The 25488-nt window shown below is 42.2% G+C and overlaps 2 protein-coding genes and 1 non-coding gene across 12 annotated transcripts in view; 2 read left to right on the forward strand and 1 right to left on the reverse strand.

The window, feature by feature from the left end:
* Positions 1–25488, forward strand: part of NPSR1 (neuropeptide S receptor 1) — a 135346-nt gene that overhangs the window by 101657 nt on the left and 8201 nt on the right. Inside the window, 5 exon segments of the mRNA XM_029233060.1 lie at positions 4024–4060; positions 4062–4223; positions 14104–14160; positions 14162–14178; positions 16591–16599. Of these exon segments, the coding sequence (XP_029088893.1) occupies positions 4024–4060; positions 4062–4223; positions 14104–14160; positions 14162–14178; positions 16591–16599 (282 nt within the window).
* Positions 1–25488, reverse strand: part of DPY19L1 (dpy-19 like C-mannosyltransferase 1) — a 259805-nt gene that overhangs the window by 77596 nt on the left and 156721 nt on the right. For 8 of the 10 annotated variants that reach the window (XR_003795119.1, XR_003795120.1, XR_003795117.1 and 5 more), the window contains 3 exons: positions 21382–21520; positions 4877–4964; positions 4280–4351 (listed from right to left, as the gene is read on the reverse strand). The gene's annotated coding sequence lies outside the window, so the exon portion shown is untranslated. Of the gene's footprint in view, positions 1–1917; positions 3171–4279; positions 4352–4876; positions 4965–21381; positions 21521–23795; positions 23841–25488 lie in introns of those variants that run through there. The other 2 variants (XR_003795124.1, XR_003795125.1) reach the window with 2 other exon arrangements.
* Positions 11460–11566, forward strand: LOC114902188. The gene has a single exon (XR_003795411.1). It is a non-coding gene; the product is annotated as a U6 spliceosomal RNA (small nuclear RNA).

Consider the following 25488-nt stretch of genomic DNA (forward strand, 5'->3'; position numbering starts at 1 on the left):
TCTAGCATCTTCTCTGGCAGAGAAGCATGCAGGGGAGGGCACGAGGGTAAATGGGAGAGACATTTTATGATATATGTATGCAAAAGTGTGATACTCTTACTCAGCCAACCACTTATTTACGTCCTGCAGGCTCTGGGAAGGATTGCATCTGGTGTACAAAAAGACACCCACACCAGAGTATTTCAAGGCGAAAGAAATAGGAGTAAAGTGAACTTAAGTATAAGAAAACATGTGAGGGGTGTCCCAGGACACTTGCTGGAGGTTGAGGCTTTGGGATCCACAGTCAAGAGCGAAACATGGTCAGTTAAATGTCTCACCACCGTATTCATTAGATAAAAATTAATCAACTGTTTAGCTTATGGGAAATATGACTGGTTCTGGGAGATACTGTGCAATATTATAAATCATGTCCTAAATTACAGGAAAGGCAGGAATGAATATTATAGTGTTCTTTAAAAGATGTAAAGCAATTTACTTCCTCACTATAAAATTAATAGACGCTTCAGTTAGGGCACTTGGAAAATAATCATCTCTAATAGCTTCAGGGAAAGATGCAAGCTTGGAAACAGAAATTAGCCATTTTCCCTTCCTCTGCCCAATCCCAACTGAAGTCATGGAAGAAGCCTACAAATAGGAGGAGACCTGCTGGGATGGGAGCCAAGGAAAGACACCATCCAAAGACCAGAAACTTCAAGGAATTCCCAGCACACAGGGAGCAGATTAAATATTAACAAGGATGCCAAGCCCCCTAGGAAAGCTGCATGGCCTTGCAGGAAGTTGAAAAGATCTGCACGGTTATAGGATGTGGTAGTTGGTGGAACAGGGTGTAAGAAGGTCCAGGGAACCCTGGGCTAGAGTCATCTTGCTGCTCCAGCACGTTAGAATGTAAGGGCAGCTGTGAGGGGCAGGGCTGGGGGTTTATGTGACGGAGCTGAGAGAAGGCGGGAGAAAGAGATTCCCCACAGAGCAGCACAGAAAATGGAGCCAGTGGAAGCCAGGAGGAACTCTCCTGTGGCTGAGCAAGCACATGGCAATGGTAACAAAACCAAGGGAAGGAGAGCAGAAATGGGGGGAGGGGGCACATTTTTACTGATGTTTTATTGCTTTTTACTAAAGTGGTTATATCCTTAGCCAGCAACTCCAGAGGAGCTGTCAGTTTTAAAGCTCTTTAGTAAAAGTAACTGTGAGAATAATTAGAAAAACATCAACCCATAATGAAGAGAGATATATAGTGCCAGGTATGAAAATATAATATAAAACTTTGATAATTATAACAATATGATACTAGAACCTATCTAAAGCATACAGAATACCAAATCAGTTAGAAAAGAATGAATTTGCCAGTGTATCGTGTTAGAATAGCTGTCTAGCCATTTAAAAAAAATAGATCACTACATGTCACAGTTAATTACAAAGTAAATTCCAATTGGATTGAAAAAGCAAAAATTTTAAACATAAGAGGGTATGGGTATGGGTAAAACGTTCATCATTTTGGTGAGGAAAATATCTTTCTAGGAAAGAAATCTTGCAGTTCTTTAGTAGTCAAAAAGATCATTTGTATATATCGTTCATTTACTTGTCGCTTTGCTTCTTAAAAATTTCTCAAAATTTTTTCATGTCCTTTGCCCACTTTTTCAATTGGTGTGATCTTATTTTTTTGCCAGAGTTCTTTATAAGAAGGATATTAGCCCTTTGCTTGTCATATATAAATATTTCGTATTTGTCATTTTGTTTTTTTTTTTTTGAGGTACGCGGGCCTCTCACTGTTGTGGCCTCTCCCGTTCCGTTGCGACCACAGGCTCCGGACGCGCAGGCCCAGCGGCCATGGCTTCACGGGCCCAGCCGCTCCGCGGCATGTGGGATCTTCCCGGACTGGGGCACAAACCCGTGTCCCCTGCATCGGCAGGCGGACTCTCAACCACTGCGCCACCTGGGAAGCCCTCATTTTGCTTTTTAAGTATGTTTACAATGTTTACTATTTATAAATAATTAAAAAATTTTTATTTAGTAAAAACTATTTTTATTTCCCTTATTGTTTCTGCTAATTGAAGAACTGCAAGATTAAATATTTGGATAGGAAATCTTACCAACAAGATAACTAGAGTAAGAGGAAGAATCCTCAGTGTTGGGCAACTATAAGGAAAAGGACACTTCTGTACACTTCCAGTGGGAGCCATAAATTGTAGACACTTTGGGGGAAACTTAGCTATATTTGCCCCAATCTTCAGTTTCTAAGAGTTCATCCTAAGGAAATAACCAGAGCAGTGCAAAGAGATGCATATGAATTATTTATAATACAAAATAATTGGAAACAATTTAAATACTTAATACTTTGAAAAACTGGAGTTTAGTCTAACCATGGGAAAATTTTATTTTGTCCGTGTTTTTTATTTATTTTATTTTATTTATTTATTTTTTGCGGTACGTGGGCCTCTTACCGTTGTGGCCTCTCCCGTTGCAGAGCACAGGCTCTGGACACTCAGACTCAGCGGCCATGGCTCACGGGCCCAGCCACTCCGCGGCATGTGGGATATTCCCAGACCGGGGCACGAACCCGCGTCCCCTGCATCGGCAGGTGGACTCTCAACCACCACGCCACCAGGGAAGCCCATCTACCTATTAATTTTTAAGTTCATTACTACATTAAAGCACTGCTTACCACGTAAGGTGACTGCAGGGGCTTTTTAACTACCTAATTACCACTGACATCAAGGGGCTGAGTTTTCAAACAGGAGCAGAAGAGCTCCCACTCCACTGGATCACTGGATCCATGTACGGGGATGACAGAAAGACCTAAAAAGACTGTATTATAATTCCACCCCAAGGTTCCTGCTTGTTCAGTGTGCCAGTAATATCTGTTTTCTAAATCTTTCTAATAACTCTTTTCAGAGTGACAATTCAGCAAGAACAGAAGCCCAGATATTATTCTCCCAAGTATTTGGGATTCAAGATTCTACTAGAGTCGCTAGTTTATTCTAGAATTGTTCTCACTTCTTATAGCTCCTTGACCACACCCTACACACCTCTCTACGATACCACCAGACTCTACATTTCCCTCCCCACCCAGAAACATGCACCTGCTTTCCAATTTGAAAGTTGGAAGGTGGAGGGAGGTCTCCTGTCCCTGGATGAAGAAGGGCTGCCCAGGCCAGTCAGCACAGACAGCACAGCTACAATGGGGATGAAGATTAAGACCTTCAACAACAGCTTAACAGAAAGCATCACATCAAAACAACTCTTTTCAAAAAGCACTCTCATGTATATTAATTGTCTCTCTCTAGCCCCATCATGACTTGATTAGGTGAGCAGAGTGTGTATTTTTTTTTAATCCCACTTTAGAGAAGAACTCAGGCTGAGACTGAGTGATTTGCCCAAGGTCAAAATATCACATCTGAAAGAGCCCAAATCTAGTGTGTAGGGTCATATCTACCAGACTTCGGGGCTAGGTTTGAATGAACCCTGCTCTCCAGAACCAAGTCCAGTGTTCTTTCTCTGCCTTACAATTCCTCCCTTATTCCTTCAAATAAAAGAAGGCTACTTAACATTTGGCAAACAGCTTTCAAACACTGTCACAGTGCTTCACAGTGCTAGGTACAAAAGAAGGATGACAGACAGACCAAAGTCCCATCCCTGCCTTTGAGGATGGGCAAGGTACAAGAGACAAGCATTTGCACAGCAACCTATCAAATGTATGTGGTACAAACTGAGCTCCATAGTACTTTAGAAATGGGTGCATCAACATCTCAATCAAGCAGGTAAATCGGGGAAGCAAAAGAGGAGAAACTGGGGAACACTGACCTTATACCAGGCAGTGTTCTAGCTTCTGTGTAAGCATACTCTTTTTAATCCCTGCATCAGCCTTAGATGCTGGTCCTATTATCCCCCTTTTATGCATGAGGAAACTGAGGCTCTGAGAGTTCCAGAATCCCTCTTCCACCATGATATTTTTCCACACTAGATGCCAAGCGTGCTCCCAAAGGATGTTTCCAGATGCCCAAGCATCCCTCTCTTTTTTCTGAGTAGAAAAGCAGGCCAAGGTCCTCAGCGTGATTGCCTGGAGCCTCTTTCCTGTTCTCCATTCCCACCCTTATCATATTTGGGAAAAGGAAACTCTCCAATGGTGAAGTGCAGTGCTGGGCCCTGTGACCCGACGACTCCTACCAGACCCCATACATGACCATCGTGGCCTTCCTGGTGTGCTTCATCCCCCTGACAATCATCAGGTAAGAGGCCAGCAGGCCAGACCCATACAGGGGCTCAGAGAGGTTGAGTAACTTACCCAACGTTATGCAGGATTTAACCCCAGGTTTGTCTGATTCCATATCCTGTTCTTTCTCCTATATCATGCAACCTTTCAAATATAAGACATAGTACCAGTTTCAGAGATCTTATAATCGAAAAGACAGACAAACTTGAAACAAAATTGAGCAAAAAAATGCAATACACACAAAAATATGCTAGACAATGTACGCGATGAGGTCAAATAATGGCAGGGAACACTTCTTGGAAGCATCATTTGAAGGAAGGAAGGCTTCCGATAGGAGAAGGGGACGGTGGAGAGAAAGCAGTTTCCCTGGTAACAGGGGGTCAGAGTGCGTATGGTGACAGGAAAGGACAGGCAGGCAGTGCCGATGGAAAAGAAGTTGGCAATAAGCTCTTTCTGGATGGGGTGAGACTCAGTTGTGAAGGGCCTTAGTAACCAAGCCATAGTATGTTCCCTTTGTCCTGCAGCCAATGGTGGGCCAAAGATGGTCTTTCAACAAAGAAGACCACAACCACCTGGACAAGGCAGGGTCTCCCTTGGTCACATGGCAGGATCATCTCTGAAAGAGTGACTCTGCACTGGTGGATGGGATCAGGAATTGCAGGGAGATACCTGGCATGTTGAGTATGTACATGGGTCTTGCTCATCCTGCGCCTTCTGAGTGTCCCCAAGCCGGCCATCGAGTGTCACGTAATTCATCCTGGGCAAAGGAAGATCAGCCTTTGGGTTTCAATAGTATAAATAATGCTGTGATAAAAATCTTTGTACTTAAAATTATTCATGAGTCTCTGACTATTTCCTCAGAACTCATTCTAATGGAATTGCCAGATCACAGATGATGCTCATTTTAAGACTTTTGATGCATATGCATAAACCGCCCTATTAAAAAATGTGTATTCCTGCCGACAGCAAACAAGAGCTCTCATTTTTCCTCCCCTGACCCAGAGGAAGGTGGTGTCATTTCTTTATTAAGTCTTTGCTGACCACAGAGGTTTGAAAAAGTATCTCATTGTTTCAATATGCATTTCTTAGATTAATTGATGGCATATTCTTCAAGTGTTTTCTGACATTATAGGAGTCTCTTGTTCTTACTCTTTGTTCATCTTTAGTCCCTTAAGATACTAAAGCTAGAAAAATGTTATCCACCACATAGTCCAGCCCCTAAACTTTTTACGAGTAGACTTAGGGCTAAAAGAAGCAAAATGACTCGCTCTCCATCAGCAGCAGAGGTTGAGCTGGACAGGAGCAGAATGATTCCCACTGTTAGCCCCTCAGCCTTACTGAGACTGGATATTGTCCAGTCATCTCTGCTGAATCTACAAGTTAACACCTATATTGTATTTCAACTTACTGCTCTCCTCTCCACCAAGTTGAATCTGGGGGGAAGCCTGAAGGGAAGATGAAGGTTATTTAGACAATGAATCAAAGGTAAGTAACAGCCACATTAAAAGAAGCCCATGGAAGAAGAAAGAGGCCAGTTGCAGCGGTAAGAAAGTATTTGGAAAGAAGTGACTCATGACGTCACAGGCAACTGACACATCGATTTCAGTGGCAGCAAATGTCCCAGCTTCTCTCCTGATTAATTTCCCATCAGCTCCTGAAATCAGTCAAAACCCCTGCTCAGCAGGGCGGATGCAGCCGTGAACCACAGGCTCCCAACGTGCTGTCTGGCCAGATCCCTCATGCGGGGCTTTCACTGTCTGAAATTTCCCCCATTAATTCGAGCTGCCTCTTCTCCTCCAACTTGCCTACGGCCCAAATTGTGCATTTTTGTAGTGTCTTTGGAAAATGCAAAGTCTAATTTAATGATTAAAGGGGATGATTTCAAAATCACTCAGCCCTTGTCAGACAAAACAAAGGCCTCAGTAAACCCTGCTCCTTGCTCCTTGCTTCCAGCTGGGGTAGAACCATGAAAATTCAGAGTGACCTTGCTCTGTCTGTCCTTGAGCTTCCCTGAAGCATCTCCTACCTACTCAGTCATCATCTTCCCTCTTCCTCTTCCATGGTCAGGCTTCTGCGGGAGAGAAAGCTTCTCTCTGGGGGATGCAGCATAGCAACTCCCCGCTTCTTGAACCAAGACCAGGCCCAGATGGAGTTTTGTGAAGAATTTGTTTGCCAGCTAGTTGAGGGATAAGTTGCTATAATTTCATCTCTCTCAGAGCTAAAGCTCAACTCTTTTTTTTTGTTGTTGTTTTTCTTAATCACACTTTGGTACCCTGAGCTTGATTCTGTTGCTAGTGACTCTTTCAGATAAGGTTAAATTCTTAATTACAAGACTGAGTAGACAAAAGAAACACAGATAAGGTGTTCATGCTCTTTATTAACCATGCCTCATGCTTTATTGTCCCTCATGTGTGATACATTTATATACAGATATATATATACATATATATGTATATTCTTACCAAATTGATAGGCAAAAATACGTATATACTATTGTTTTAATTCGCATTTCGTTCATCACAGATGAGGTTGAACACATTTTATATGTTCGTTATTATTTTTGTTTTTTAAGTAAATTACCTATTCGTATTCTTTTACCCGTTTTTCTCCATTTTATTTTCTCTATTCTCTGTCTTTAGAGATATTTTTTACATAAAAACTTTTCCTGTTTTTATACGATTAGGATATTTCCCTAGTTTGTCCCTAGTTTGCCTTTTCATTTTGAATGTGATTTTATTTTGCTTTCAGTTAATAAGACTGACATAATTAAGGAGAGAAATCATGAATACCTAAATTAGAAAGTCAAATGACTCGATTTAAAAAAAGAATCATAGGAAAGCACTTTGCAAAACTTTATATAAATGCATGTGAAAATATGAATGAAGTGTATATGGCTTTTCTGTAATATATAAGCATTTTATATTTTAGTGTATTCACATTGACACACAATTTTCTTTACATTTTTTCATTTCTTTTCTTTCTTAGGAAATTGTCCCTTTCACAAACTTATCTATACTTTAACTTTTTAATGATTTATAATTTTAATTATTTGAAAATAATTTCAGTGTTGAGAGCATGTTAAAAATATCACCTTAAAATATTTTTTATTTGATTTTGATGTTTAATTTGATTTTTATGTAATATGAATTAGAGATCTAAGTTTAATTTGTTTTTTGTTTTTTTTTTTTAATGCTGGGTCATTTGTTCCAATATCACTTACTGAATGATTTATGTTTTCTCTACGGTATGAAATGGTAATTTTATCATATGCATATTTATATTATAAACGCTCTTATTGTTTCTGAGCTTTCTATTCCCTTCACTTTATTCTGTTTTTATTTTCTCTATTCTCTATCTTTAGAGAATTCTTTATGCAATAACCTTTTTCTTTTTTAATATATTGCAAAAATTTCCCTAGTTTGTCGTTTGTTTCTTCACTTTGAATATGGTTTCATTTTGTTTCCAGTTTGTAGTGATTGACATAATTAAGAAGAGGAGAAAACACACAAATAACTAAATTAGTGGTTTTTCTGCCCCTAACACCACATTGTTTTCATTACTGTAGCTTTATATACATTTAATATCTGCTAAGACAGATCGCTGGTCCTTTTCAGATTCCGTGGCTATTCCTGGAGAAGCTGCTCACACACTCTCCTTGCACCCACTACTGCAGCCAGAACAAGCTACCTCTTGTTTCCGGGACACCCCACACTCCTCTCACCCCTGGGCTTTTGTGCACATCATTCCTTATGCCTGAGCACTCCTCCAGACTCACCCTGCCTTGCTTCTGGCAAAATGATTCACATTCTTTCTGTCTCATTTCAAATACCAAACCCCACACGGAGCTGCCCCTGCCAATCCTAGGCCGCATCCCGCCTCAGCTTGTCCATGTTGCCATTAAGGCTTCATGGGAGAGTCACTGCCTGCTAGTGTGGCTACATTTCTTGAGTACATGGACTCTTGTCTCTTAATCTCTAGACTCCAAACCCAGCACATAACAGACACTTCATAAATGTTTGATTAAATGAACAATACAGACCTGACTGATGAACTTCATCAATCAGACAGAAGTGTCATGTCACTCCATCTCTCTCTCTCTCTCTCTCACACACACACACAGACACACACACACCCCTAGTATGTAAATTTCTGGTTATTTAGTGCCTAGATCAGTTTCTGGCATATGGTAGATACTCCATAAATATATGTGAAAGGAAAGAAGGAAGGAAGAAAGGCAGAGAGGGAGGGAAAGAGAGGAAGGAAGGAGTGGTACTGTCAGTGGCAAACTGTCATGAGAGCTGTGTATGGATAAAGATTAAGCTGTTCTGTCATTAATTAAATCAGGCTGCCAAGACTTGAAACCACAGTGACTGACAATAAAGGCAATACACTGTCTTTCTGGGTCAACACAACTCCTGTTGTTTCAAAATTTACTTGACACAACTGTCTAACTGTTGCTGGGAAAGGTTTTTAGCCCTGGTGTGATTGCTTTACTTTAGCTATGGTTATTTTCTTGCTACCTAATTGATTTCTCATTCTCCTATCATTTTTACTCTATGAGACAAAGGCAGAGGCTTAAAAGATCCAGAGCCGACAATTGCAAAGGAATAAGAGGAAGAAAGCACGCTTGTCATGGAGCACTGATTTATGTTACACGAAAAAAAAATCCATCTTATTTTGCTTGGGGAAAGGGGAACAGACCGTGGGAAAGCCCCAAGCTGAGGTCAGTACAGTTCTATGGACTACAAGGCCATGGTGGGTAAAAGGGCCCAAGATCCTAGCCAGCACTGTCCATGACATGAAGTCCAAGGCCAAGGTCAGATGACCCATCGCATCAGTCAAGGAAGTGACATCCTATATATTTTTACCTGAGGGGTGGCAAGAGTTAGGTCTTTTGAAAAAGCCATTATCACTAGCCTGCCAGGTTATGGTAGATGCTTGTGTTTGAATTTCCCATATCCATTCCACTCTAAGCCACTCATGGCAACCCCTCCCCTCGGCATGTGAATGGTTCAGGAATGGCCATGTCATCCAATTCTAGCCAATGAAATGTGAGCTCTCTGAAGAGCTTTTGGAAAGATTTCCCCATTCGAAGCAACAAAAGAGTATGAAATGAAAAATAAAAATCTTCCTTCCACTTCTGCCCTGTCCCCCTCCTCAGAAGTAGCACTGTTCAGAATTTCTTATATACCAGCGGTTCCCAACCTTTTTAACACCAGGCACCAGTTTTGTGGAAGGCAATTTTTCCACGGGGCGGTGCGGGGGGGGGGGGGGGGGGGGGGAGGGGGGGGGGGGGGGGGGTTTTTTTATCAAACACTCCCTCACCTGCCGCTCACCTCCTACTGTGTGGCCTGGCTCCTAACAGGCCATGCACCACTACCGGTCCGCGGCCCGGCAGTTGGGGACCCTTGCTATATACCCTTCCAGGACTGTTCAATTCATATACCAGCATATACACATGTATAGAAACAAATTATACACGCTGAACAATGTCTGATCTTAAAAAAAAACATGTTAATCATTTTACTTTCCTGTTTAGAGCCATTCAGTGGATTTCCATTGTTTCAGGATAAAGTCCAAGACCTCTAACCCTGCACTAAAGGCCATGTGTGATTTGGTTCTTGCCTCACTCTCCATGCTTATCTTAAGGCACACAAGCTGCCTTACTCACCATGCTTCAGCCATGCTGGCCTTCTCTAAGTTCTTCAAATGCACACGATCCCTCCTGTTTCAGCAACTTTGCACATGCTGTTCCCTCTGCCTGAATGACCATCCTCTTTTGCATTTAAAAAATCAATTTTATCCTTCCGATCTTAGCTGAAATTTCACCTCCTCTGGGAAGGCTTCCATGACCCCCAGAACAAGTCTTCTATTATATACTCTTGTATCTCCCTATATTTTATCTTCATAGCATTAGTATTAGTGAAATTAACTAATAAAGGGGAGAGACGCTTTTGGTCAGGGAGCATCCTTAAGCCCCTGCTAGGAGAAGAGTAAAAAGGACCGTGCTAAGTGAAGCATCAGCTCCCCGTACACCCACTCCCTATGCTTGGCCTCTAATGAGAACTTCAGAGCACAACCGGACATCATCCTCAGGCCCCAAAATGAGGCAAAGATGCAGGCAGAGATGGAGCCTGTGGCTCCAAGACTGTGATGGGCCTCCTTCAAGTCCCCAGGCCTGTGCTGAGTCCTGCAGCGTTTGTGAAAGGGGCACTTTTGGTCTGAGTGGAATGCTCTCCACGTGTCTTGAGGACAGAGAGAATTTTTGTTCCGTTTCCTGACACTCCTCATAGACAATCCAGAAGCAAGACTCAGGAACTGGCCTCAGGCATCCTCTTAAGTACTTAATGCCACTTGAAAGGTCTTCCTCTGGCTTGGACTCCCGCACTCTCCCTCCGCCAGGAGCTGCCTTCGTGAAGGTAATGAAGGAAAACGGGTCTGTGTCTGGACTGTCTTCCATAAAATCAAGAAATAAACCAGCCAGTTGCAGGGAAGAGGTATTTTACTCAATCTTAGTGACCCTTAGGTTTTCAGATTTCTAAGAAACTTGAAGAAAAGCTACAACTGCTGAGGGAGTGGAGATAAAGAAAAGACATGGAAGAAGTTGACCCAAAAGAATGGAGGTGCTATTCCTCAGCTCTGTTTCTGAGAATGGGCTATTTCTAGGTCTGCTTGATCTTTAAGATACAACTGCCATAGACAAAATTCAGCGGGCCTAGTGTTATACTGGCATGGAAGCCCCAAGGAAGGGGGAGCTAACTGTCACTGAGGAACAGAGGCAGCTCTGAAAGGTTTCACAGCAAAGTGATATATAGAGAATGGGCTAAAAAAAAATAAATGTATTTTCAGGAAGAAAGGAAAGCAGACACAGAGAAATGGAAGACCTTGGATCTCACATTCACCCAAAGTCAACCACATACTAAGCATGGAATCGGGGTTAGTTTAGTTGGTTTCTCCTGTTGCCCACACGGAAAAAATGTGTTGAGAGACAGTGGGGAGGGAGGGAGGCAGGATGATAATGATAGAGATGAAGAAAGCAGAGACAGATTGTGGGAGACTTTGGATGCCCTGCTTGAGAGACTGGATACCATCTTATAGGAAAGAGGAGGCACTGGAGGGTTTTTAAGCCAGGGAATGATGCTCTGTCCCAGAGCTCCAGTTCTGATGGCGGGAGGTGTGGGCATTCGAGATGCTAGCAGAGTGGAGGTGTTTAGAAGACTATGTCAAATAATCAGGCAAGAGATTATAAGGGGTGCTTGCTTTGTCAGCATGTATACTAAAATTAGAATGATACAGAGAAGATTGGTATGGTCCCTGCATAAGGATGACACATTAATTTGTGAAGTAATGCACACTTCTGTGTTTAACGGGTACAGAGTTTCAGTTGCGGAAGACGAGAAAGTTCTGGAGATGGATGATGGTGATAGCTGCAGAGCAATGTCAGTGTACTTAATGCCACCGAACTATACACTTAAAAATGGATTAAATGGTAAATTTTATGTTATGTTTATTTTACCACAATAAAAATATCATCAAAATATCAATATTAAACAAAAAGAGATCATGAGGGTCCGAAGTGATAGTGAAGAGCAGGAACGGAGAGGAAGGTACAGGTGATGGAGACATTTTCAAGGACAGTCCATAGAACCTGTTGATTAATTAGGTGAAAGAAATCAGCAAGAAGAAGGAAATGAATGTATTCAGAGTGCTCTCTGACGCATGACTGTTACACCCTGAGAAGTGGCTGGATTTGGGGAATAAGCTAAAGAGGCATATTACTTATTAGTTTTCCTGGCTAACAGTAAAGCTGCTACTGGCTTTCCACCTGCCTGCCTGATCCTAAGGAGACAAGGTGGGGGTGACTAAAGCCCAAACCCCTAACACATAAAATCTTTCTTAATTTTCCACTGTACATATGGTTGATGGTCAATAAATATTTGAATTATTGATCAATTAAGCCCTGGGGTTGCAACTGTAGTACACAATTAATACTTGATGGTGGTTGTAACCTTTCCTTGTATTTCATTTACCTGGGAAAAAGTTTCCCTGCTCTAACAAATATTCAACTTAGGGTAAAGAATAGACTCATTAGCAGTTTTCTTTCTCATTTTTTCTTTAATGTAGACAAACAATTTCCAGGAAAGTCCCTGGGCAGGTATATGAGAAGGAGTGAGGATGCTCCAAAAAGGCCCCGAGCTTTCCTGGAACACTCAGAGGGGTTCTCTGAGCAGGGGAAAATCAATAAGGAGGGTTTTACCACAGCCATTAATTAAAGTATATTCTAAAGATCATTAAAAGCAATTAGTGCTTTGTCAGCTACTGCAAACTAGAACTCTGATTTTTTTTCAACCAAGTGATTCTCAAGAGGGAAGTTGGTGCAGTTTTAAAATGAAGAAGTGCTTTGTCTCAAAGTTTTTAGTCAAGGTTCTTAATAAATCAGAAATGTCAAATAACTAATTAAAGGCATGCATGTTTATATTTATCAAACGGAACAAAAGATACAAAATTTGCTAATGCTTTTGAGTCATTAACACTTTTTTTCCTTTTAGGTACAGATTATATCATGTAAAAGTAGGTGTGATATTATGTGAAAATTGGGGAAGAAAGAGAGGAAAGAAAATGGCATTTATTGAGCCTCTGCTAATTTTCAAGCCCGTGCATAGCACTTTAAATGTTGTCACATTTGATACCTATAAACCTCTTAAGAGGTTTGTATTACTACCTCCATTTGACAGTCTCAACTGAGGCCCAGTGTCTTAGTGGGTTCGGGCTGCTATAACAAAATGTCACAGAGTAGGTGACTTCTAAACAACACAACTGTATTTCTCACAGTTCTGGAGGCTGGAAGTCTGAGATCAGGCTGCCAGTACATTTGGGTGAGGGCTGTCCTCCAGGCTGCAGACTTCTCCTTGTAGCCTCACGTGGCAGAAGGGTCAAGAAAGTTCTGTGGGGTCTCCTCTTATAAAGGCACTAATCCCATTCATGAGGACTTCACCCTCCTTATGATCTAAGCACCTCCCAAAGGCCTCACCTCCTTATACCATCACATTGGGCATTAGGATTTCAACATGTAAACTGGGAGAGGAGAGGGACACAAACATTCCTCCTATTTCGCTCAGTGTATTAGTTATGTATTGTTGGGTAACATATTATCATGAGCCTGGTGACTTAAAACATATACTTATTATCTCACAGTTTCTGTGGGTCAGGAGTCTGGACAGTTAACTGGGTCCTCTGCTTAGGCAAGGCAGCCATCAAGGTGTCTGCCAAGGCTGGGGTGTCATCAGAGGCTCAACTGAGGAAGGATCTTCCTCCAAGCTCCCCTGGGCTCCTGGCAGAATTGATTTCCTGGGGCTGTAGGACTCACAGCAACTTGCTTTTTCAAAGCTAGGAATACAGAGAGACACTAGCAAGACAGGTGCTACACAATTATGTAATCACAGACATCCCATCACTTTCACCCCAATGCATTGATTAGAAGCAAGTCACAGGTCCAGCCACACTCAAGGGGAGAGGATGACACAGCGATGTGAACACTCGAGGTGGGAATCGTGGAGGCACATGAAAGCCTGTCTAAAATCAAGGTCATATAACCAGCAAGTAGTAGAGCTGGTTACAAATCTAAACCTTTCCGACCCCAAACCCTGTGTTTTGATTCCAATCTAAGCTATACCTCTGACCACAGAGTTATCTTGGAGAAATCAGTTAACTTCACCAGGTCCAAGCCTCCTGGCTTAAAAAAAAGAAGGAGCTGCCATCTACTGTGATTCTACAGAGGTGGGCAGACCGTGGTTGAGAGACCCCTGACTCCACACCTCACACTCAGGAAACTCGGAGTGGTCTTCACAGTATGGACCCACCAGACATTTTAATAGTATCTTTGGTCCTTTCCGCAGTGTCATCTATGCCATTGTGATCAGAACGATTTGGGTCAAAAGCAAAGCCCATGAGACTGATTTCCAGCTGCTCAGGTAAGTCTCTCATCTGCATTACCCAACTCTTAGCTAATTTTGCTTCTGTACAGGTTTTCCTCTAGCAAATGTGAGCTTGGGTTTTATAACAAGCCTGCTCTGTTATATCAGGGCCCAGCTGGCAGGTCAGACCCCCAAAGGCTGTCCCGGGCAGGCTCTGCTTTCTCCACGTGGCTTCCCTAAAAACTGAGGAAGGAGGACTTTGGGCCTGGCCAAGTTGTGCCAGCAGAGTCCTTTGAAGCAGCCTTTGAGCCAGGATCTGAGGGTCACCCTCGTCTGGCAGGTCTGGCAGAGAGGCCCCCTGGAGGACTCTGGGATGAAAAGAGAGGACAGTGCAGGGAGGAAGCCGCACATTCAGCAAAACATGAGGACAAACATTTCTACTTGGCTTACATTCTACAAGAAAACTGCCATCTATCCACAGAACAGTCCTGGACCCTAGGACAGTCAACGCGTGGTTCATGCCTTCCCCACTGTCCCAGCACACCACCGCACAGCAGAATGAGCCCGAGGCTGCCAGCTACAACCCTTCCCCAAATCCCGCTTCAGCAAACCTTAATGCTGAGCACCGCCTACACAATAGGTGCTGAGACTTGGAACGCCACCCTGCGTCCCAGGCAGACATTGCTGGGCCTCTGAGGACAACCTGGAGAGAACACAGCAAACCAAAATGCCCGAAAGAAAAGAGAAAGTGTTCCTGGGTGTCTAGTTACTTTAATGCAACTAGTTCTGAAGGAGCGGACCAGCTCTGCTCCCATGGAGCTTCCACACCTCCTCCCATTCCAGGTACACGCACAAATGCACACATTGAAACACCCAGCCTCACATACCCACACACACACACTTACAAGCCCATATGCACACACATATATATACTCTCCCACATAGGCTCACACAAGGGTAGCAAGGTATAACACCGATCCCTGGAGTAAGAAGTGCTCATTTCTGTTCCAGATGTGCCACTAAGAGCTGTGCCACCTTGCAAAGTCATTTAACCTCTCTGGACTCCAAGGGGTTAAAATGAGGGGACAGATTAGATTCTCTCTAAGTCTTCCTCTTTTCAGACTTTCAGCTGTTACCTTTACTGGACCAAGACAGAGCTCATTTTCCTCCACATCGAAGCTACTTCTCTTAGGGTTACTGAGAGAAAGTTAAGAGGTTCATTACTGAGCACTAATAATCTGTATCCCTTTCCCTGGGAGAATTAGTAGAGATGTATAAGTCTTGGTGTCTTCATCTGAATTCAGTTCAATTCTGCTGTGTTCCAACACGTGTCAGGAGTGGTCCAAAGGACCAAGAATGCTAAGGAGTAAATAGCATGGATCTTGACTATAGGAAGCCTACAGCCTCGTGCACTGGGTCTCAGCCCTAGCTGCACAAGAGTGTTTCCCAGGGAGCTTTACAAATGCACCAGTACCCAGAAACTGCTGCCTGAGAGATTCTGATTTACTTCATCTGGGGTGGGGTCTGGGCATCATTACTTTGGAAAAGCTCTTTGGATGATCTTAATGTGGATCCATGTTTGACAGCCTCTGGTCTAGTAGGAGACACTGTCACAGGCAGCTGACTTCCACTCTGAGTGACGAGTATAACCCAGAGGTGTTCACAGGCTGCTGGGAAATTTTCCACCCATGAAGAATCTATCATTTGCTTGTGGCTCAGCACAGATCTTTGTGCCTCCCTCATGCTGGTCTAGTCTTTGCACTCTGGTTCTTCTAGAAGAACAAGAGTAATCAGAGGGGATAAACACAAATACATTCATTTTATTCTTTGTGGGTGGCTGGCGATGGTCAAAGATCAGAATATTTGTCTGGAAAAAAAAGATGGATGAAGGCATCCTTCCTATATCAGATATCAAAGAAATACACCAAATAGTTGTTGAACAATCATAGAATTACATGAAAGGGGGAATAGAACAGGACAGAAACTCTAAAGGAAACCTAAGGTATTTAGGGTATGATGAAGTAGTTCAGACTGATAGGAAAATAGAGATTGTTTGAAAATTAGTGTTGTTGAGAAAACTAACCAACTATTTGGAAATAGATGGATAGGTAAATAAATAAAAAAAATACACATGATTGTTACCTTACATGCTATAAGGAAATACACTTCTGATTAAGGGAAAGAAAAGAAAATATACAAATTATTGTTTATAATCAGGAAAAATTGAAAAAGGTATGAACATCCTACAATGAGGGATTAAGTACATTAATTATACAGCCATACAATGAAATACTACAGCTCTAAAAATTATTGTATAGTATGCTTATTGCCTTAGAAAGATGTTTACAATGTATTAGATTAAGAAGGAGAAAGCTGTATGGTGTTGCCTTTATAAATGTGTGAATATATAATATACAATAGAATATATAAGTGCATGTACAGATAGATGATAGCTGGATGGATAGATAGATGGAAAATGTCAGGGAGGACAAGTACTAAATGTTATAGTGATTATCTCTGAGTGGTAGAATCTTAGTTGACTTTTATTTTCTTCTTTTATTTATTTATTTTTTTGTGTGCTTGGACACTGAGAGGTCTAACGCTGAGACTGTATACATATATTCATTTTGTAAAAATTATCATCTATCTTTTACAAAAGGAAACCATATTAATTTTTAAATTATACATATCTGTATAGATATATCATTGCCTGGGGAGCTTTTCAACTTAGCAGAGTGCATGACCCTAGTGTGATGGTGAACAGATCAAGTGTAGTGCGATCAGAAGGCTTTGGAAGGTCCAGACCTTTGGGTTGGAAGGATGCATGGGGAAAAGGAGGATGTTTTAGTATGCTCAGGCACCACAACAATATACCACAGTGAGTGGCTTAAAGAACAGATTTATTTTATCACAGTTTTAGAGACTCGAAACCCAAGATCAAGGTACCAGTCAGTTCTGTTCCTGGTAAGAGCTCTCTTCTTGGATTGCAGATGTCCACTGCTGCCTTCTTGCTATCTCCTCACATGGCAGAGAGGAGAGAGACAGAGAAATCTTTCTAATGTCTCTTCTTATAAGGGCACTAATCCCATCATAGGGTTCCTGCTCTCGTGATCTCATCTAACTCTATTTCCCAAAGGCCCCATCTCCAAATACCATCACATTGGGGGTTAGGGCTTCAACCTATGAATTTTGTGGGGACACAAAAATTCAGTCCATAACAGGGGAAGAGTCAGGGGAAAAAAAGAGATGGTGGAAAAAAACAAAGACCGACCAAATGAGAATAGACAAAAGCTATTTTTTCAAAGCTTGCTATAGCAAGGGAGTCACCCACCATCACTTGTCTCTTGGCAGAAATACAAAAGCAGGCGGTGGAGTGAGAAAGCCTCCAGGACGTCCTGATTGGTGGCTGTTGGCATGTGGAAGCTGTAAGTGTGCTGACTAGAAGCATGGCATCCTGTGTGATGAGTTAGGGGTGTGTATTTGGCTTTCTCAGGATGGCTTTAAGTAAAAAACAGGGGAAAATATTAAAGAAGCTGTCAGTCATTTATCAAGTTTTGGCTATTTGGGGTAGACTGTTACAGGTATTCTTATTTGGCTTATGGACTGTGAGATAGAGACAGTGGTCTGACTTCCTCCAAGTCTGAGTTGCACATAGCAGATTGGCTCTCTGGTCTGGTTACTGTAGATAATGGGTTGGTTTCCTGGGCTGGTTGCTGCAGAGTGTGGGTCAGAGTTCCATCTTAAATATGATCTGGCCACGATCCATTTGTTTCTTCAGTCTGTCAACACAGACAAGACAGAGGGACAGACAGAGCACTTACTGTCAGCTACTTCTGGGTCCTTTCCATACTTTACCTCCCTGAATCCTTACAGAACTGAGAGGTGATATTATCATCTATCTTTTGCACATGGAAGACAGGCTCGAGGGTAAAGCAATTTGCTAGTTTTCATAGGTAGCGCATGACACAGCAGGATTCAAATGCACACATGATTGGCTAGAAAGGCTATGTTTTCTCCTCTACATCAAGCTCCCTCTCAGGAAGAAGGACATGACAGAAAGGAAGGTGGTGAATGACTGAAAAAAGAGTTCAAACTAAAAGAAACCAAACCAACCATTTTTTTAATTAAAAAACCCAAACAGGATTGTTGGCATGGCTGTCTTTCACCAGCCTCCCTGCTGTGCTTGGCCTTCAGAGCACTATTCCAGAGTCACCTCCCGAAGTGTTTTGTTTTGATATATTTAAAAATCTAAAAGGTGACCTAATTTCATTTAAGTAGGCTGAGCTCTTCCTGTACTTTCAGATTTAAATCAGATTGCTTTAAACCCTTGTCCTGTGATTTCTGCCGGTTCCAGGAGACTGCTGTGTCCTCTCTCCCTGTCCTTCTGAGTGCTTACCCCACTGTCTCACCTCCAACAGCTCTTCTGTTCCCTCTGATCCTGGTCCAACGAACCATGGAATTCACCTTATTTTCCTTAGGTTTGAGGTGATGAAAAGTTTCCACATTCTGTCAGCTACCCCACCACCCGGGGTATCTCCCACCCCTTTTTTCTCAGCAGGACTTTCACCACTGTGGTTGGGCCCCTGTCTCTCTCCATAGTGCCCCATTTCTCACTGCTACTCGATTTTCCAGTCCCTGCACTCTTGGGTTTCCCCCATCCTCTAGTCCCTGAGATATTACAAAGCCACATAGAGATCCATTTTCCCACTGATACACAGTATGCCATTACTCCTCCCCAAAGGTGGAAATGGCTACAGTCAGTTTTTATTCTTTAATAAAAGTTTATATGTCCATCACACCTATTTTTGAGTTGTCTGTATCTTTATATCAGCATCACTGACCCCTTTCTGGAATGAGGAGCAGGCAGATGGTGGTTTCAAAAGCCTGTATACTCTCTACATCTTATTCATAAGCAGAACTCACTTGGTTTTCTATCTGTCATTACAGCCAAGTAGCTCTGGAGTTGGCTGGTAAGTAGGATCTCCAGTGGTGTTAGTACCCCAGGATTACTGCTCATCAATGAGGGGACATAAGCAATGATTAGCGTGAACAGAAGCTCACTTTGTAAACACGGGCTGCAAAATTCAAGTTTAAGAATCACTCTTCTTTCTGGCAAGTATGTCTATTTCTCCCCCTCAAAGGCTGACAGAAAGGAAAAGAAAGAACTATTTAATAAATGATCTACAGACTTTCCCAAAAACAAGTGCGTGGAAGGCGAGAGGTAGAGAATATGAGGTTTCCAATCCCGTAGGTTATCTTTCATAAATGAGCTTGCTCTTGATGCCCAGGGGTGTTTACTCCTATAAAACAGAACATTTATCGCATGGGGGCAGGAGATGGGGGAGGTGCACCCATGAAATATATGAAGTATAAGATATCTGATATAACTGAGTCTGTCCATTATGACTTGGAAGATGCGATGTGATCCATGCTATATCCAAAGTACATGTTTCCAATTAAATGGGGCAGAACGAGGTGAAGAAAAATTTTTGGATTAGGAAGTGGGTTAGAGTCCTGTTCACCTCTAACTAAATGAACTTGAAATAAGCTCATTAAGTACATTTCTTCATCAGTACATGAGAGTCAAATGGCTTCTTTGCAATCAACACCATCAGCAAAAGACATAAAGAACTTTATGAAAAATATATACATATATAAATAAATGACACTTATAGCATGTTCGTGGATAGTAAGATTCAGTACCATAAAGATGTCAATTCTCCTCAAATGATCTACAGATTAATGCAGTTCCAATCAAAACTGAAATGGGACATTTTACTGAGCTTGACAAGCCAATTTAAAAACATACATGGAAATTTCAAGCACCAAGAAAAAGCCATGAAGACAGTTCTGGAGAAGTAGAACAAGGTAGTAGAGGTTTACTGAACCAAATATTGATTTATCATAAAGTTAGAATGATTAATAGAGTATGGTATTGACACAATTCAATAGAAAAATGGAAAATAAAACAGCCCCCAAATAGACCTACACATATATGAGAACTTGATACATGTCAGAAGATCATAGGGAAAGAAATGAAATTGGAACTTCACCTCAATTCTTAGGCAAAATTACATTCCAGGAAGTTATAGACTTAAATGTGAAATGTAAGACTTTAAAAAAATTTTAAAGAAAATGTAGGGTGTTATTTTTATGACATTAGAATAAAGGAATTCTTAAATGAGATACAAGATACAAGGTACATTAAACCAAAAAATTGATGGATAAATTTGACTCTATTTATATTTAAAAGTCAAGCCAAAAGGTGGGAGAAGCTATTTGCAACACGTAATCTGGGAAAATGTATGAAGAATGTATGAAGAACTCCTAAAAATCAATCAAATATATTTTTTAAAAAGATAAATAGAAGAAAAATGAGCAAGGCACAAACAGACATTTCACAGGAGGGAAAAGAGAAACAGCCAAACATAAGATTCTCAACCTCATTGATAAATCAGGAAAGTGCGCATTTAAACTTCAATTAGATACAATTTTCCACTCACAGGACTGGTAAAAAATTTGAAGTCTGTTATTTCTAATTATTGACAAAGATATAAACCTCATGGTTCATCTGGCAATATCACTCCTAAAAAACTTAGTAGACTTCTGATTTATTTGCTTCCAGTCAGTTTCACATGCCAGCAATCACCATATTGAAAAAGTCTTTCTGAAAATAATTCTCAGGTCTGACTTGTTTCTTTGCTTCCTCATCCAATGCCTTTCCCCTAACTGAATAGAAGCTAGCTTGAAGCCATCTGAAACAATAGGTGGGAGGCCACATCCTTAGTCTGGTCTTTCCCTCATTGCTGGTTTAAACTCCTCACTGTAATAACTGAATTCGGGTTCAGGCTTCATCGGCACAAGACCTGCACACTCAGAAGGTATACACATTCGCATTTTCATTTTGTACCCGGCCACGCAAAGTATATAGCTGGTGCTACGAGGGGCTAGGAGCAATTGACCCTTGCAACGCTACAAGATCCCAAATTTTAGGACATTCTTTTAACTTCCTTTCATTTTTGTTCATAAACCAACCAACTCTTGTCTGAGTTCATCTCTTTTTTCTAATACTTTGCTAAACACAGCTGGTGGCAATCAACACACACTATTAACATTCTGTTTATCAACTGTGTTAGTTAATTTTGTGTCAACTTGATTGCCCTAGACAGACAGCTGGCAAAACATTATTTCTAGGTGTGTCTGGAGTGCATTCCTGGAAGCATTTGAATCCATAGACTAAGTAAAGAAGATCGTCCTTACCAATGCCAGTGAGAATCATCCAATCCACTGAAGGCTTGAAGAGAATAAAAAGGCAAAGGAAGTGTAAATTTGCTCGAGCTGGGACATCCATCTTGTCCTGATCTCGTGCATCAGCATTTCTGGTTCTTGGGACTTCAGACTAGGATTTAGAGATTTACACCATTGGTTGCCTGTTTCTCCAGCATTTGGACTTAGACCATCATCTCCCCCATGAAAATGCCTTTGGATTTGGGCCGAATTATACCACCAGCTTTCCTGGTTCTCCAGCTTGCAGACAGCAGATTATGGGATTTCTCAGCCTCCATAACTGCATGAGTCAATTTCTATTACAAATTTCCACATATATATATCCTATTGGTTCTGCTTCTCTGGGGAGTCCTAACTCCACACCACCCTTGTACCCTCCCTGGGGGTCCAGTCTCAGTAGGCACACAATCTGCCTTCCAAAGCATCATATATAACAGTTCTATCCAATGCATCTCTAGTGTCCCAGCTTTCCCTATCAGTTTCCTTATTACCTGCTGCCTGCTCACTAGGCCAATGCCACATGTTTTAGGTTTGTGTTATCACAGCGCTGCATATGAAGCAACAATCTCTGCTTTAGTTAAGGAAACTCTAGCAGCTACACCAGAGAAACCCCCAAATACAGTAGCCTTAAAATAGAAGTTTGTTTCTTGTTCAATTAAAGCCCAATTAACAGTAAAGGTCAAAGGGATGGATACACAGTCATTCAGAAACTCAAGCAGATGGAGATTCTGCCACTCTTAACAGATGGCTGCTAAGGTATTGCTTAGCATCAGCATCCAGCAGTCTGGGGAGGGGGGAAGAGAGAGTGAAGGATTACTCAGGGGGTTTATCTGAGCTAGGCCTCGGAATGGTACATATGGATTCTTCCCATGTTCCTAGAGGCAGAACTTAGTCACATGACTACCCCCTGCTGAAAGGGAGACTGGGAAATGTAGTCTCTCTGTGTGTCCCGGGGGGCAAAGAAAGGATTTGGTGTATAGCTAACCTGTCTCTGCCACAATTATTTTAGGTCTGTCAGGGTTCCTGGCTCTGCCTGAGCTGAGGCGCTGAGGAACAGAAAAGGCTGTGAGTTAGGTAAGTTAGGTCATACCTCCTCCTATCTAGCTATGACCTCCTATAAAAAATAAAAGGAAGTGGCCAAAGTCCTGCAGCTAAGCAGATGAGACATAACATGCTAAAAATAGTTAACATTCAGGTTATATTCGTAGATAAAGAGGTCATCAATGATCAGAAATTGAAAGTGAATTTTAAGTTTAAAAATTTTAGAAATCAGGCAATCAGGCATAACCGCTAAAATGTTTAATTTTTAAAATAAACCTGAAGTATGTAAAGTTCCCAACATATGAAAAAATATTTATTTTAAAATATTAACCAGGTAGTCTTCCTTGTTAACAAACAAATCACCTGGACTCATTGTAGGTCCATTGTAGGTCCCCTCCACCCACCAGGAATAAATTCTGCTTCACTTAAAATCCCTAGATACCACCGGTTCCCCTTCATGGGCTCAGCGCACAAGAAAAATAGGTTCCCAGTGACTCTGCAAGGGGCATGAAGTATGGGAAGGTAAGGAGCAGGAACTGGCCACTTGGACACTAACCCTCCAGTGTGGGCCCCCACTAGGGATGCATCCTTGAACTAAGACAGCCTAAGGCAGCATGCTGCTTTCAGTCCTGAATCTAATCGACCCACCGCCTCTAGGCTACCCCCTATTAATGCACAGTGACTGCTGAATTTAACTGCTTTTCTGGCTCCAGCTCAGCCCCACGGCCTGAGTAGAAATAATCCTTTCATCTCCCAATAAAGGAGAATACTGGGATTTTATAGCTCAGCTCACTTTGAAGAGCCATCTTTAGGAGCTGGAGGCTTTGCATTTCCTAGAGTGGTCAGATTAAATATGCTTTTCACTGATCTCATTGGGAGATCGAAGGGCAGGAGTTGATTATATTGTCACCCATTTGCTCTATGGAAAGTACTGCAAGTTTCCATTTTAAGCAGATTTCAGAGCACAAATGTCATTCTCGAGAAGTTTTCTGAAAAACCAACTAAGTCTTCAGAGCCATACTGTTTAGGAGCCAGCTGTTAGTCCAGCAAATGGAGATATTTTGAAAAGATACAATTAAAAAAAAATAAATTTATTAATTTTATTTATTTTTCTATTTTTGGCTGCATTGGGTCTTTGTTGCTGCACGTGGGCTTTCTCTAGTCGCAGCGAGCGGGGGCTACTCTTCGTTGGGGTGCGTGGGCTTCTCATCAGGTGGTTCTCTTGGTGCGAAGCACGGGCTCTAGGCACGCGGGCTTCAGTATTGTGGCACTCGGGCTCAGTAGTTGTGGCTCACGGGCTCTAGAGCACAGGCTCAGTAGCTGTAGTGCATGGGCTTAGTTGTTCTGCGGCATGTGGGATCTTCCCAGACCAGGGCTCGAACCTGTGTCCCCTGCAATTGACAGGTGGATTCTTAACCAATGCGCCACCAGGGAAACCCAAAAAGATACAATTTGATCTGCTGTCTTTTTTTTTAAAAAGAAGATGTTGGGGGTAGGAGTTTATTAATTCATTTATTTATTTTTGCTGTGTTGGGTCTTCGTTTCTGTGCGAGGGCTTTCTCTAGTTGTGGCAAGCAGGGGCCACTCTTCATTGTGGTGCACGTGCCTCTCACTATCGTGGCCTCTCTTGTTGTGGAGCACAGGCTCCAGACGCGCAGGCTCAGTAGTTGTGGCTCACGGGCCTAGTTGTTCCGCGGCATGTGGGATCCTTCCAGACCAGGGCTCGAACCCGTGTCCCCTGCATTAGCAGGCAGATTCTCAACCACTGCGCCACCAGGGAAGCCCTGATCTGCTGTCTTTTACTTGTCTCCCATGGCTATAATCCCACCCTGATAATTATTTGATGTATACAATTCCTATACACAGATAACATTGTATAATAGCCTATCTAAATGTATATAGTAATACCTTCTGTTCACTTCCATAAAGGCAGCTCTTACCTCCTGAAATACCGTTAAAACCTATTCATCCCAACTAATAAGGGAATTGACATTCTCAGTGTGGGGCTTGGCATCTTGAATACATTATTTTATTTTAATTATCAAAATAACTCTGTGAGTTTGATGTTTTATGCTTCATGTTTGAAAGTGGGAAACTGAGGCTAGAAACAGTAGGCAATTTGCATAAGGTGACACCGCTAGTAAGTTGTGGAGCTGGAGGGTGTATTCAGGTTTGACCCTAAAGTCTGTATCCTTCCCAAGATATCACCTTGAAAATCAAGGCTTTTCAGCCTTGACACTATCAGTGTTTTGAACTAGATAATTCTTTTTTGTGAGGGGCTGTTCTGTGTACTGAAGGATGTTTAGCAGCATCCTGGCCTCTGCCCACTAGATGCCAGTAGCACCCACTCCCAACCATTTGTGACAATCAAAAATGTGTCCAGGGCTTCCCTGGTGGCGCAGTGGTTGAGAGTCCGCCTGCCGATGCAGGGGACACGGGTTTGTGCCCCAGTCCGGGAAGATCCCACATGCCGCGGAGCGGCTAGGCCCGTGAAGCCATGGCCGCTGAGCCTGTGCGTCCAGAGCCTGTGCTCCGCAAGGGGGGAGGCCACAACAGTGAGAGGCCTGCATACTGCAAAAAAAAAAAAACAAAAAAATGTGTCCAGACATTTCCAAATATAACCCAGGGGGCAATATTGCCCTCACTTGAGAACCACGGCTGTAAATGCTTCTGAAGCACTTGCTTCCTTACACCACTGAAGTTTTGTGGTGCTGTAAATGCACGGAATGATTTGAAGGCCCTAATAGTGCCTAAGAGTGGCCTTCCAGGGGAGACATTAAGAAATAAAAATCAATTCTAATTAGCATTTCAGTTCATTGCACATAAAAAGCCCCTTATTCCTATGATTCCTGCTAACAGTTTGCCCTCTCCAGTGAGTAAGTGTTCCCGCTGTGAAAACACTCAGAAGCTTCGATGGCTGGTAGCTGTCTCAGAAATTCAGCCCAAACTCCTCAGGGAGACATTTAAGGTCTTCCCACTTTGGCCTCAGTTCTTCTCCCCACTCTCAAATCCAGCGTCCTCTCAGGCTCCAGCCAAGCG

This window comes from Monodon monoceros, unplaced genomic scaffold (assembly GCF_005190385.1).
Source record: "Monodon monoceros isolate NGI ecotype Baffin Bay Population unplaced genomic scaffold, NGI_Narwhal_1 Super_Scaffold_2, whole genome shotgun sequence".
Classification (NCBI taxonomy): Eukaryota; Metazoa; Chordata; class Mammalia; order Artiodactyla; family Monodontidae; genus Monodon; species Monodon monoceros.